General features: G+C 32.8%; 3 protein-coding genes across 10 annotated transcripts; 2 read left to right on the forward strand and 1 right to left on the reverse strand.

Moving 5' to 3' along the window:
• The first annotated feature begins 1,474 nt into the window (after positions 1-1,474).
• Positions 1,475-5,060, forward strand: LOC141721658 (2,3-bisphosphoglycerate-dependent phosphoglycerate mutase 1-like). Of its 2 annotated transcripts, none has more exons than XM_074524659.1 (8): positions 1,475-1,841; positions 2,616-2,893; positions 3,136-3,359; positions 3,597-3,715; positions 3,797-3,953; positions 4,070-4,171; positions 4,257-4,376; positions 4,767-5,060. In XM_074524659.1, exons 2-8 carry the CDS (start codon positions 2,623-2,625, stop codon positions 4,809-4,811), a joined length of 1,038 nt encoding a protein of 345 aa, XP_074380760.1. In that variant the 5' UTR covers positions 1,475-1,841; positions 2,616-2,622; the 3' UTR covers positions 4,812-5,060. The 2 variants fall into 2 exon arrangements, with proteins under 2 accessions (XP_074380760.1, XP_074380759.1); XM_074524658.1 differs by having other exon boundaries at positions 1,475-1,782.
• Positions 5,061-5,530: 470 nt separating this feature from the next.
• On the reverse strand, positions 5,531-9,132 carry LOC141721659 (uncharacterized). Of its 6 annotated transcripts, none has more exons than XM_074524663.1 (6): positions 8,931-9,129; positions 8,015-8,107; positions 7,728-7,904; positions 7,311-7,409; positions 6,802-7,044; positions 5,531-6,220 (listed from the first exon to the last, which is right to left on the reverse strand). In XM_074524663.1, exons 2-6 carry the CDS (start codon positions 8,087-8,089, stop codon positions 5,816-5,818), a joined length of 999 nt encoding a protein of 332 aa, XP_074380764.1. In that variant the 5' UTR covers positions 8,090-8,107; positions 8,931-9,129; the 3' UTR covers positions 5,531-5,815. The 6 variants fall into 6 exon arrangements, with proteins under 6 accessions (XP_074380764.1, XP_074380763.1, XP_074380762.1 ...); XM_074524662.1 differs by having other exon boundaries at positions 8,015-8,132; positions 8,931-9,128; XM_074524661.1 differs by having other exon boundaries at positions 8,015-8,209; positions 8,931-9,128.
• A 1,739-nt stretch (positions 9,133-10,871) lies between these two features.
• On the forward strand, positions 10,872-13,861 carry LOC141721661 (uncharacterized). Of its 2 annotated transcripts, none has more exons than XM_074524668.1 (4): positions 10,872-11,253; positions 12,098-12,684; positions 12,772-12,858; positions 13,564-13,861. In XM_074524668.1, the coding sequence occupies exons 1-4, from the start codon at positions 11,002-11,004 to the stop codon at positions 13,835-13,837; spliced, it is 1,200 nt and encodes a 399-aa protein (XP_074380769.1). In that variant the 5' UTR covers positions 10,872-11,001; the 3' UTR covers positions 13,838-13,861. The 2 variants fall into 2 exon arrangements, with proteins under 2 accessions (XP_074380769.1, XP_074380770.1); XM_074524669.1 differs by having other exon boundaries at positions 12,772-12,874; positions 13,564-13,786.
• Positions 13,862-14,096: the final 235 nt, after the last annotated feature.

Consider the following 14,096-nt stretch of genomic DNA (forward strand, 5'->3'; position numbering starts at 1 on the left):
TAACTTCTTTTATAATTTTATTATATGTTGCGGGTAAGATTCGAACCTTATACCTCTTAAATAATACTAATTTTCAAGAATAAATCTAAAGGTTATTGTCGATTTGATCTGACGATTCTGTATTGAGTGATCACTGACCAATAACCAAACTTTTAATGTTCGTCTTTAATATAAATTGGGTATATTATAGTAGGGATTAGAAAAAAATTAATATTTTAGAAAGATTATTATTTTATCGATTATTATTGACCCATTTCCAAATAGTTCTTTTAGTTAATTTCCCATTTTTGTAAAATCTGAAGAATACAAACTTAAATTAGTTCTTATTTACAACCCATTTTAAATAATAACAAATTTGACATAATTTACATTCACGATGTCACTTAAACATGGTTACGGAATTCGGAAATCATAACTATTCAATGCATGTACCAATTTACGAATATATATATTCAGTGTAATGCGTTTCATACAGTTAAATCTCGATAAATGAATACGTTCGAGACCAAAAAAAATTATTCATATAACGAAATTATTTATTTATCAAGTTTAAAAATATATTATATTTATTATGTTAGAACCGGAAAAAATTATTAATCTGATCACGAAATTATTCGTTTATCGAATATTCATTTAACGATTATGTTGGAGGGTTAGGTGGATTTCGGCCGTTTGGTAGATCAGGGAAGTAAAGACTAAAGATGTTATTTGGTGAGTTTGAAGAGCTGCATTGTTTGTTGCCCGCTTCTTCAAGCATTTCATTAGTCATTAATACAAGCATATCATAAGCATATTCCATTATATGCATATTCTAATTAAAACTTTGTTACAATATTTTTAAAAATAAGTTTAATAATGTACATCTTTTCAATAAATTTCTCAAATTTCCTTTTCAGGATTTTATATTATTTTAACACAGTTACTCTAAAACATGAACTCAAGGTATTAGAGAATGACGCGCTCATCTTTGGAGCATTAATGAGTCATCTGTCATTCTGAGCTATGATACCATGTCAATGAAACAGTTACTATAAGATCTCGATGTGTCAGAGAATGACTTTTTTCGGAATATTATATTATTTTGACATTTACATAATTAAAAATTACAATTCTAGTAAAAATAAAAATTATGAGTTATACATATTTTAATATTATTTTTATTATTTTGAAGTCATTGATCTCTTCAATCCATTTCAACCGAAACTGATCCTACTTTACTCCAATAAATATATGATAAATTTCAATTATTCACTTGATTCAGAGAATACGTATTCACTTAATCACGTGAATGTTACGGGAGAGAATTTATAATTACGTCTGGTATGATTTGTAGGCTATCACATGAACTCGTAAAGTTTATCCAGTATGCAGTTACGCACCCGAAAGCTAACTGCTACCCAAAACAGGGAGCATTATAAATTGACACATGCTCAATGATATTTTAGTTGTTGACAACAAATAGTTAGAGACGCCACATTTGGTTGTCAACAACTGCGGGGGCCGAAAAAGACCAAAAACATTTGACGTTTCTCTGTTATTCCCTTTAACCCCTTTCTGTAACACTCCGATATTTTCCAAGCGTATCTTTTATACACAGTAGAGTTTATTAAGTTTGATTTTTAGGTTGCTTTGGTGGGACATCTTCTTCTCCGTCATCTTCTCTTGTTATAAACACAAAACCAAACCAAACACAAACTAAACTAAACTGAAACACCCCTTTTGTTTCCTCGGTTTCTTCGCCAACCCCATTTGTCCAAATTTACGATTTTCTTATATAAACTTGTAAGATCTCTCTCCCACATTTATATTGCTTTATCTTTTTTCTCATCCTGCTTGTTGAGGTAAATTTTTATCAAGATCATTTTTTTCTTTATATATAGTAATTGTTGGGTTTGATTTTAATTTTTTTTATGTGTGTAGAGGACTTGCTAGAACTACCCTTTTGATATTCTATTAATTTATCGTGTTTTTTTTTAATTTTTTTAGTTTTTTTTTTTTTTTGTTTCTTGGATTGTTACATTGGTGTACCTACATTTGTAATTACATTAGATAGGGCAGCTATATCTGATTTGTAGTTGTTGGTTTTGGGGTTGGTAGTTAGTGGTTGGTGCTGTTTAATTTGATTGCTATAGTTTTTAGACATTTAGTTTGATTGGGATTATGATGAATTTTATTGTTTTCTGTTTTCGTGAATTTCGGATTGTGGTTTATGTTGTGCCTGGACTAAAAAGAATAATGGTTAGGTTTGTTTTATTTACGATGATGTGGTTTAAATTTGATATGGCATGGTTGTTGCTGTTTAATTTGTGATGGCTATCTATTCGACATTTAGGTTGGTGCAATTGTGTTTGTGATAACAGTTGTGATTGTATGGTTCTGGTTTTACAAGGGTCAAGGGATAATATAATGAGATTGTTTAGAAAAAAGTTCGATTCTTTTTAAGAAATTGATCATTGAGCTGAACTGAGTTCGTAGATAGCATCCTTGGATTTTTATGAACTTTTGTTGTTACATATTTTGGTAAAAACTATGGTTTACTTATTTCTTCGTGCCTTGTTTATAAGTTGAACCATTTGCGGAATGCACTTGTCTTATTTGCTTTGGGTTTTATATAGTTTCAGAATGGCAGCAACTGCATTTCACCAGGCTTCTGGAACTCTTCCTTCACATGGTTATTTCAACAAGTCTAGCTTGCATCACGAGGGTAAGAATGCTTCCGTAAGGTTGATCACTAATGCATTTAGGGTTGATTTTGGACTTTCGAGAAGTGAAACTAATTACTCCAAGAAGAGGAACTTCAGTGTAATTGAAGCCACGTCTTCTCAGACTACTGTGGTCAACCCTGTTTCAACTCCATCAAGTAAAAACAACAATGGTTCCAGTAAGAAATCAAGTAAGATATTTCACTCTAATTTGAAGCTGATTTAAATATATCTAAGCTGTAAACAAAGATATATAGTTTCAGTTACTGGGTTCAATCAAACTTATTTTTTATTTTTATTTTACATTGCTTTACATTTTATAAACTCTTCTGATATGTAATTATCTAAAAGTCAGCTTTGCCAATTTATAATTTGGCATATGAAAAAGCTATCTTTTGGGAGATAATTAATTACATTGGTTTTCCCCTTCTAGATGAAGCTGCTTTGATCTTAATTAGGCATGGTGAATCTCTATGGAATGAGAAGAATTTGTTTACTGGTTGTGTTGATGTACCTTTGACCGAGAAGGGTGTGGAAGAGGCAATAGCAGCTGGTAAGAGAATCAGCAACATACCAGTTGATATGATCTATACATCTGCACTGATTCGTGCTCAGATGACTGCGATGCTTGCCATGACCGAACACCGACGCAAGAAGGTATCATTTTTAGCTGTTTTTCTCATTCTTCTGGGTATTCTTTAGTTTTGACAAGTATTCTTGTTTTAACTACATATATTCTGACATCTAAAAAATGGCCCATTCTTTCCGCAAGTGGTTGGGTGCCCGTAACATATCTTACTATGGAGCTAAAATTTAAATTAAAGAATATTTTTTTAAGGAGAGGTAGACATTGTTCTTACTAACTTGGATTTTATCCCTTACATTAATTTGCAGGTACCTATTATTATGCATAACGAAAGTGAACAAGCTAAAGCTTGGAGTCAGATATTTAGCGAGGAGACAAAAAAGCAATGCATTCCGGTTGTGACAGCTTGGCAACTGAATGAAAGAATGTGTGTTACTTTTTTATTCTTCTATATATCATTATTAACCGCTTGTTATTTAATTTGTGCTGACATGTATCACTTTCCTAGGTATGGAGAACTGCAGGGTCTGAATAAGCAAGAAACAGCAGATAGATATGGAAAAGAACAAGTTCATGTGTGGCGTCGTAGCTATGATACACCTCCACCAAATGGTGAGAGCTTGGAAATGTGTGCTGAGAGAGCAGTTGCTTACTTTAAGGAGCAGGTAGGCTTGATAAGTCTGTAGTATTAATTACCTGTGTACGTTCTCCTCTATTATTGTGCATAATTAAAATCCCCTGATTCGCCTTTAAATATAACCTTGAAAATCAATTTAATCAGATTGAGCCTCAACTTCAATCTGGAAAGAATGTGATGATTGCTGCACATGGGAACTCATTGAGGTCTATCATTATGTATCTTGACAAATTAACTTCCGAGGAGGTACTTTTCTTGTATTACAAAGAGCTTTTTCACCTTGTTGTTTAAATTTGCGATTTACATGATACAGAAATTCCATATATTTCAGGTTATTAGCTTGGAATTATCCACCGGGATACCTATGCTTTACATATCCAAGGAAGGAGAGTTTATCAGGAGGGGCAGTCCTGCTGCACCTACGGAGGCAGGAGTTTATGCTTATACTAAGGTATGCTACTTTGCTGATCCCTATAATCATACTTAAAGTTAAGCTAGTGAATACGTCTTCTCAATGAAAACAATCAGAAATGAATCGACTTCTAGGTTTAGTTTAAGAGAAATCATAAATAGGTTTACAAATCAAGACATCTTAATCCAATTCAGCTTTCAAGGCATCATCCTTAATTTTTCCTTGTTTACAGACTACAGTGGTCTGCATGAATTGAATATATGGTATTTACATATTCTGGGAAAACATGTATACTAAGCAGATACTTTGTGATGTAATTACGTAAACCTATAATCGGTAACCAAACCCTGTGCATCCTTCCACATCCTTATAATCAAATCTAAAAGAATTTATCATTGACAAGATTACTTTCTGTTTCCTCTATTGCAGAGTTTGGCCAAGTACAGACAGAAGCTAGATGAGATGGTATACTGATGTTGAAAGCATGGGCTGCGGGAGAATAAGTCGTTCAAACTCAGGCACCTTGTATCAATGTAGTTCTCAAACTTACAGCAAAAATATTTTACATATACTTGTATTTTAACCTAATGTGGTTTTATTAGTGCAAGGGTAATTGTACAAGAGAATTAAACTTGATAATAGAGATTGAGATAAGAACAGTGTAATATTGGACTTTCTTCAGTTTCCTTATTATTTGTCAACCATTTATGATTTTCTGTGTAATATCTTCAGAAATAAGCCATTTACATTCTTTTTGGTTGGCTAGTGCCTCACTGTCTCCATTTCTCATGTCCAACTAGTTCACAGATATAATTTTTTTCTGAAGTACAGTTACTTACAAGAAGTAACTCTGTAAATTTGTCAAATGTATAGGTAGTTAAAACCATGACTTTTACATAGCATGTTATGGTGTAGATTCTGGCTATTTGGAAAACATGTCTTTCGAATTGAAGTTTTGAAAGATGAAGACATTTCCGTGTGATTCGTTAAACCACTTTCACTAACGTTGTGCTCCCGAGTTAAAATCTGGAGAGAAAACAAGAGAACAGTGAGTTTCCTCTTCTACTCTTCTCTTACATTCTTTTCATTAACAAGAAACTTGGGAGCACTCTGGAACTGTGCAAGGGCAAATCAGTTGATGCATACATAATAGTGTGCGCGAACACACAGCTTAAGACTATGTACTTGGTTCATGAAAGAAAAATAGCAAGGGCCATATGATTTACATGAAACAGAGGATATAGTTCTGCTAATGGTGGCTCACTTATAGAATAGCTATAACTCATAGACATGGCATATGTCAAAGTAATCTCAACACCACTGTGAAAAGCACAACTGCTGATCACATATACATATATAAAGCTTTCAAAGCATAGAATGTGTCTCAACTATTGTTATTTCACAGTTCACATTTACTTGACTCTTAGAAAATTTTGAAGTTATTCAGCTGATTTCGGCTTTTCATTGCGATCTACGGGTCAGGTTGAAACTGTAATGCCTGGCAATTTAGTAGGAGGTAATTCATGCTCATCGACGGTATGAACTGACAATTCCTCTCCAGTTTCATCATTATCATCCATATCAGCATTACCTGAGGATGATTCTTCCACAACTTTATCTTCAGAGGTTTCTAGATTAGATTCCATGATCACAGGATCTGAATTGACGACATTTAGCAAGGAAGCAGATATTTTTTTATCATCTTCCTTCATTCTTTCAGCATACTTGTTAATATCAAAATCTGCATCACCTTTTCCACCAAATGCAGACTCAACAAGCTCCATATCAAATAAATCCTCCATCGCTTTCCTAGAAATGGGATCTTCTGGGTAAAAGAATTTGACTTTATTGACTGTCTTGGGCTCCAGAAAGGGTTTTGCTAGCTGTACATACAACTTGCTTTAGAAAGAAAATTATGACCAGAGGTTCAGGACTGAATAACTTGTAAAAGAGCGCAGCGATTGATCATTACTTTCTCTTAAGAGCTATCTATACAAGTTAAGAGGAGTGGGTACAATATTACTGTAGGAGCTTACATTAAGAACTAGCCTTAGAGGCATAATCAAGATTTAAAATTACTATAGGCCAAAACAACTTAAAATTATATTCAGATTCTGAAAATCAGAAAGTGAGCATGATCTGCATAACAATGTTTATCTTGTATGTGTCCTATCTAATTTTGTCACTTATTCTTTCTCTATTCCTATAAAAGGTAGTTGAAGCTCATCCCATTAGTTATAACTAGGTGGCAGTGACCAGTTTCAGGTAATTACATCAGCATGTATCGCCATGTACTATAAATCAGTTGAAAGTTAATTCTTTATGTTGAGAACTTACATCTCAGTTTGCATAACACGGTTAGTTAAACAGACTCTAAAAAGATGCCAAAATTCAAAACTTCAAAGCCAAGTTCGATTATATCTTGTACACTACCAAAAGGTAATAGGAGTTACTTAAGGAGTACCTTCCAGAATGGTTCAAAGAACTTTGGTGCATTGTATAGAATTGCGATACCAAGTCTCTCTGGATAACGTTCTTGCAGAACAATAGCCGTTTCTCTTGTGACCTTGAATGATATATGTGACATATTAAAGCCATGAAAATCAATCAGCCAGACCATTTGCCCCTGTTCCGCTGGAAGACTGGAAATAGCATTCTCCATGCAATATACTAAATATTTAATCTGTCCTTTCGTAGACTTTGTGTTCTGTAGTCATTCACAAAAGGTTATACACCATGAATAAGTTATTAGCAAGAAGTCGATATGCCTTTCCTGGTAACCATTTTTTAAGAGAGATACTTAGACTTGTAATAGAACGTTAGAACTAACGAAATTAAACTGATAAGCCAGCATTTTAATTAAGAAAATAGTCAAGTTATTGTGGAATCGTGTATAAGTGTGTTGATAGGTGTTTTAATAAGAAAACAGGTAATCTAATCCAAAAAAAAAAATCATGAAGGCAAGTAAAAAACCTGGCATCTAGGTCGCATGACAAGAACTGTTCTCCCATGCTTATCCTTGTAATTAGCTTTGTAGATCTTCCCTGTTTCTGCTTCATGAGCAATATCATCCTACAACAGAGATACAAAACCAAATTAACGACCAACATGTATTATTATATCAAACATCGTAGTTCAAGCACAGACTATCCTATTTATTTCTTCAATTTGTAGACTTGAAAAAACCATTTTCCAATCGTAGCCCTCATGTAATCTTTTCTTTCACTGTAAATTAGCATTTTTGCGCTGTCCTTAGAGGGTTTAAGGTCAGACTTCTTCCTTTATCTACCAGCAGAAATGAAAACTATATAGTCCAAAACCAAATCGTGCATATATTATTATCACTTGGATATGTAAATTAATATAAATATTTTGCAGGTAAAAAGTTACCCAGCGAATCTCATCTGGTTTGTATTCCAATCTCCATTTCAAAGATTCTTTGAGCATTTTTGTTGCCTTCTTCACATTCCAGTTCCGTGCTATTAAATATCTTGAAATTGTTTGATTAGAACAATATGTTGACAACCTATCCGGAATTGGCTCGATTAAACTTCTCACCTCATTGATCTGTAATTCACAATTAATTATTTTTGGGAACATTTATGCCTTCTCTTCTTCAATTCAATCACCAAATTTACAGATTGCCCACGTAGAATCAGAAATAGGAGATAACACACCTTCTTCTGCTGCTCTTCAGATGTCAAACTATTTTCCCGTCCACTTGATGTGGATTTCTTCAAGTCTGTAGCCATATCGTCTAAGAAGCCAACCTGCAGGTCACGATTGATATACAGACTACAGAGACTTCACAACTTTGATCTAAGTGGGAATGCAAACTGTAGAAAGAAGACAATGCGGCCATCAAGTTTTGTCTGAGGAGTATAACAAACACCGCAAAATACTTAGTGGTCGAAATCACTTGGTCTCAATTGTAATAACATTGTACTTGCTGCAAGCTTTGTGAAATTTCATCAACCAGTAAGGTGAACCGGTGAAGTCTTACTAACCAGTACTATGCAAAAGAACTCAATTCTAACCATTATTTCTTCTATACGCAGCAAAAGCATTATGTAATTATTCAAACAAAACTTTCCAATCCCCAAAAAACAATTAGAATACATCACAACAATATCAACATTGAGATTCTAATTCCCGGACTACTTAGCTTACACCCTCTAATTTTCTATTCCATTTTGTTCGATAAATTAACTTTAGGGGATTAAGTATTTGACGAAATGAGTATGAATCTTAATACTGAAGAGACTATAGTCCATGCGTTTTTAGATCAGTACTACGACAACAAAATTCAATTATAATCAGTACTTAATCTACATAGCAACAAATTTCTGTGATCATTGAAACCAAACTCTCGAAACACGAAAAACAACATTAATTCATACAGTTCAAAATCAAAATATACAGAACACACAAACACAGCTGATCATGTCTTGTTACATGATCATCTGATCAACAAGATCAACAACACAAATCAATTATAAACCATGATAATTCATTTACTTCAAACACACATACAATCAAACACTAAACATAAGCAAATAACACACTTAATGGACCAAAATCTTGCAAAACTACCTTCTCAAGTTCAGAGGCTTAGCTGATCAATGTAGAGATCTCAGAAAATGAAACAGGGTCAACCATCAAAAGGGTATCTAGAAAAAGAAAAGGATTAAAATGGGTCCTTAACAATTTGGACAATAGTAAAATAGATTTTGGCGGTTGGATTTATTCGTATTTGGTGGGCAAAGCCATGTGAGATTAAAATTGACTGACCATTTTTTTCAAATTTCAACCATTTTTGTTTGCTGTCAACATGGACTATATGAAAGTTATTTAGTTGATAGAAAAAACATAAATTACTGTACATGATATGGACATCATTTTGTGATTACCAATGCTAGTTTGTAAATGTGGTAAGTACTATCATCAAACACAAACTTGGTTTGGATTAGTTGACTAATGGATCACATGTTTTAGTTATTTTATCTTATCCAGTTTTGTAAAAATCGGGAATAGGATAATATAAGTAGACGCAGCGATTTAGGATTAATAAAAAATCGGAAATTAAATAAATATATATTTTTATATTATAATTATTTTTTAATAAATATATATATATATTTATATTATAATTTCTATAATTATTCATATTTAAATGAATATAATATTTTAATTTCAATACATAATTATATATAATCCGATAAAGAGAAAATTGTAAAAAAATAATCGAAATTTAAAAATCAAATCGGTCAAATACCTTATACGAGATTAATGCTTAGTTTGGTATTAATATTGCAAACAGTTTTAGCTGAAAAACTGTCAGAGAGCTGTTTGGTAAATTCTAAAAACTGTCGTCTACAAAAACTGTCGTCTACAAAAGCGCTTTTGGTCTAAAAGTTGTTGTTAACAAAAGTATGTCTCCCATACTTTTGAAAAAAACTGTTTTCAGCTTTTGCAGCAACTAGCTATCAGTTTCACTATCTAACCTTCTCAAAAATATTATTTTTATATATTATATCTCAAAATATGCATAAATTAAAAAAATTTACTAAACAGTCATCTAATTTTCTAACACTTTTTTTAACAACATTTTTTATTACACCACGACAGTTTTCGACGACACTTCCGAACGGAGCCTAAATCATCAATTTTTTGAAGACTAATCTTATCCTTGTACATACATACTCATAAATAAACACTCAAGTTTAACGAGGTTTTAGCTTTTAGGTACACTTTTTAACACCATTAAATGAGGGGAGATTTGATGTTAACTTCCTTAATTTCGAAATTAGAGACGATACTTCGTTATTGTTATCATAATTCACTAAAATTTATAAATATGAATTTGGAAAATGTTAGGAACCTGAATTGGTTCCCAAATTAATTTTAAAATTTTTAGTGCAACATTTTTAATTTGATTAAAAAAATGAGATATCATATAGATACAAATACTTTAAACGATAATAAATACATGTTAATTGTTGTGCTAAGTCGGTTAAATTTATAACCCTACTCTATAGTTTAGCATAACACAAAATTTTCAAACGGGTTATAATAAATTTTTAATTGCATTCGAGCAAATCCAATACATAATTATATTTAGTCCTACAACTATATTATAGAACTAAAATTATAAAATTTAACCTCAATACATATCTACATATGAATGGATAAACGTATCATAAAAAAAATTATGTTAAATTATATGAATAGTAATAGCTATTTTCCATCTTATCCTTCGTTCGTCCATAATTACATATTCATTTTATTTTTTTCTGAGTCAAATTGATTAATTTTTGATTTAATATTAAAAATTATTTGTTAATTATTTTTAAAATCTGAAAAGTTAAATTTAAAAATAGATTAAATATAATTTTTAATGAAATATTTTCAATTATTCTTTTGATTATATAGATATAAATTTTAATTAAGATTTGATAAGTTGACAAGTCAAAATCGAAATAAACATATATTTAGGGACGAATGGAGTATTCGACTTGCTCGGAGGGAGCAACCGGCCAGAACTTGACCCGTTTTTATGAAATTGGGTTGTTTTCTCGTGACCCGAATCTGTTAAAAACATTTTCAACAACAATTCAAAACCCTAGATTTTAGGGCTAATGTTACAAACTCAAAATTAACATCAATGGCACTAATAAAAATCATGCCTTTCATCATTATATTCATCCTCATCATCTACGAAGACCAAATTTCAACCCCATCTTGCAAATTAGTCCCCGGTGCAAATTCGCCGGAAAAAATCGCCGGCGAAAATGGTCAGAACTCCGGTGAGGATGACTTGAAGGTTATGATTGTTGCTAATTTGCTGTTATTGGGCTCTGAAGCTGGAAGTTTCAACTTTTTCTTTAGGGATTATTACTTGTCTAAGTTCTTCAAGGTAATGTTTTCGAGTTTTCGGCTTTGTTTTCGAGTTTTCGAGATGTGAATTTTGTATTTAAGTTTGTTTTTGCTTGAAATGTGAGGTATGTTTGATATTATATGTTGTGTTAGTTTGTTATTTGGGTTGAAATGTTGTGAAGGACTAGATTGTTGATGTTCATTTTGAGGCATTTTGCGAACTTTGAGCTATACGTGATTAAAGAATATGAATTTAAGCGGATACTGATTAAATCGAATCAACGTATTTGGTCATTTGGAACTTGAAGGTTGAATATGAGGCCAAGTTAAGTTTATTAGGTTTGTGGTCTAGGTGAGTTGAATTTTTACGATCTTTTAGGATTGAACCGAATCAGCTAAAGTCTTATTTATGGACCGAGGAGAGTCTGATGTAGTAGGTATTGATGTCTATTATAGAAGCATAATGGGATGAGATGTTCCGAAAATGATCAGGTTAAATGGACTTAAAAAGATTAGTAACCAATGGTCAAAAAGTCGTCTGCATCAGTGGAAAATTTGATTTCGGTTTCCTGATTATACCGTCATATTTTTTGGTTAAGCTGGGAGTATTGTTGATTCTTGTGATGTATATCTTACCCACCATGGAAGGTCATAGATGTCTGTCGTTATAGTTTCTATCAAAGGATTAATAGTCTTACTTGAAATAAATAACATAATAGGTTCTTCAGGTGAAACGGAGTATAGGACTGCGTTTGTAGAAGAAAATCTTAAATTCCTTGCTTATGTGATTCCCTAACCTTGTAAAAATGCGTTTCTTTTCCGAGGCTATGTTTATTTAGATTCCACATTCTGACCACATTTCATGTGTGCTAATTATGAACCAGAAATCTTTTCAACTTTTGAAGCCTGATATGCTGCTTGTATTAGGAGATGTTTCTGCTAGAGGTGCAGAATTGACAAGAAGTAATTGGTCATCTGTAATTCAGCAGTTTCACAAAATGTTAGGGCCCTTTCTTGATCTACCATATCATGTCCTTCTTGGAGATAGGGATATTGGAGGCTGCAGTGATTTAAATTCTAGATCTGTGAGTTGGATATCTAGCAATTTTCCGGGATTGGATTCTTCTGGTTGTTCTGCATTCGGTATCAGCAACACTAGCTTTGTCTCACTTAATTCTGTAGCATTATTATGTGGAGATAACAGTCTCCGTTTTGGTGTCGAGAGAACTGTTGAAATTGAAAGTACAGAACTACAAATGGAAACCGAGAAAACCGAACAACTATTGCAGGTACCCAAAGATATTACATTTAAGGATTTTAGCTGGAGGGAAAATGTCTTGTCATCGGGATCTGGTCCTGTTCTGTTACTGCACATGCCATTGCACTTGAGGCCAAATTACCGTCAAGAAAGCAACATGTATGATGAATATCCTGAATCTATGCACTGGGATGCAACAAGTACTGAGAGCAGGTAATTCAGTTTTCGGTAGTTTTAATAATTAAAATGAATAACAGCTTTGATAAAGACAAAGCTTAGACCAATAAACTTCATCTTCAGGGGCCTTTCCGGTGTAGGCCCGTACGAGTTGTGGCATACTCTTCCACCAAATGCAACTGAGTACATCTTTCAAGCTCTAAAGCCAAGGTACATCTATGACTGGGTAATCCCCTTGTTTACTAGTCATTGGTACATTTCTCTTTTTCATTTTCACAATCAGGGATTCAATACTAATTTTACTTGCACAAATTTCTAATGCGTCAATACATATTTCACTTGAACCTGACTTTTAGAACTACCAACTCTCCTGTTCATTTAAAAAAAATGCTAGGCCTTTATGTTCACCGCTTGTGAATAATGTATCCCTGGTATTGCACCGCAGAGTATCTTTACTTAATTTTATCGTCTCATGTTAGTTGCATCTTTCATTATCATCATTCACTGATAAGATTAGATGTACAATATAACAAATAAATAAAAAAGGAACATTTAGTCAAAAGCTTACCCTGTATGTTGACAAGCGCTTATAGTTTAGGCAGCTTATGCAACCTAATTCTCTCTGATCCTTGCATCTGTTTCTTCTATTTAACAGACATATAAAATGTTGGTGACCTGGTAGGGAATAAATAAATTAATTAAAGAATGAGGAATCTTTCTTTTTTGCTCATGTTATATACTTACACTCCCTCCGTCCCATTGGATTGTTAACATTGTTCAAATTATGTGAGGGAGAATTTGAACTAACAATCCAATGGGACGGAGGGAGTATAAATTAACAAAGCAGATAATAAATCGGATCAAGAGGTAAAAGTGTTTTATTTGGTATATCCTTTTCTTATCATTATCATGTAGGATCATCTTCAGTGCGCACACACATAAGTTCTGTGATCGAACTCATTATGATGGAACGCGTGAGATAACTGTTCCAGCCATGTCATGGGAGGCCATTGATGATCCTGGTTTTGTTGTTGCATCTTTTAAAAGTGATAGAAAATCGGTATCTGTAAGCCATTGTTTACTTGCTAAGGAATCTAGTGTAATATTTACTTGTACTTCTATTCTAGTCTTGACTATATTGTCTCTGTTTGTAACACACTCACCCTCTCAAACAAATTCATTAAGTTAATGACATCATTTTGGACTCCGCTAATTAATGTGCATGACAAAGCTATTATATTTTTATAAATATTTTCAAAAAACAATTATTAATCCTATAATCCAATTTCTCTTGATCACACAGTAATACTACTTACTAGCTATGAAAATATAACATAATCTTCAAGTCAAGGTACATAGTCATACTAGTTTTGCTTGGTTTACTCGAAACATTTCAAGTATTATGCAAATGCTGCAGAATATATTACCATGGTGATCTATGCCTCTGA

Source organism: Apium graveolens, chromosome 4 (assembly GCF_009905375.1).
Source record: "Apium graveolens cultivar Ventura chromosome 4, ASM990537v1, whole genome shotgun sequence".
In the NCBI taxonomy this organism is placed as follows: domain Eukaryota; kingdom Viridiplantae; phylum Streptophyta; class Magnoliopsida; order Apiales; family Apiaceae; genus Apium; species Apium graveolens.

Coding starts and splice junctions, on each gene's coding strand:
- LOC141721658 (XM_074524659.1), top strand. CDS start 2,623: ATGGCAGCAACTGCATTTCACCAGGCTTCTGGAACTCTTCCTTCACAT. Junction 3,954..4,069: donor TTGCTTACTTTAAGGAGCAG/GTAGGCTTGATA, acceptor CAATTTAATCAG/ATTGAGCCTCAACTTCAATC. Junction 4,377..4,766: donor GAGTTTATGCTTATACTAAG/GTATGCTACTTT, acceptor CCTCTATTGCAG/AGTTTGGCCAAGTACAGACA.
- LOC141721659 (XM_074524663.1), bottom strand. CDS start 8,089: ATGGCTACAGACTTGAAGAAATCCACATCAAGTGGACGGGAAAATAGT. Junction 7,905..8,014: donor CTGAAGAGCAGCAGAAGAAG/GTGTGTTATCTC, acceptor TGTGAATTACAG/ATCAATGAGGTGAGAAGTTT. Junction 7,045..7,310: donor TCATGCGACCTAGATGCCAG/GTTTTTTACTTG, acceptor GAATGACTACAG/AACACAAAGTCTACGAAAGG.
- LOC141721661 (XM_074524668.1), top strand. CDS start 11,002: ATGGCACTAATAAAAATCATGCCTTTCATCATTATATTCATCCTCATC. Junction 12,685..12,771: donor GCAACAAGTACTGAGAGCAG/GTAATTCAGTTT, acceptor CTTCATCTTCAG/GGGCCTTTCCGGTGTAGGCC. Junction 12,859..13,563: donor TTTCAAGCTCTAAAGCCAAG/GTACATCTATGA, acceptor ATTATCATGTAG/GATCATCTTCAGTGCGCACA.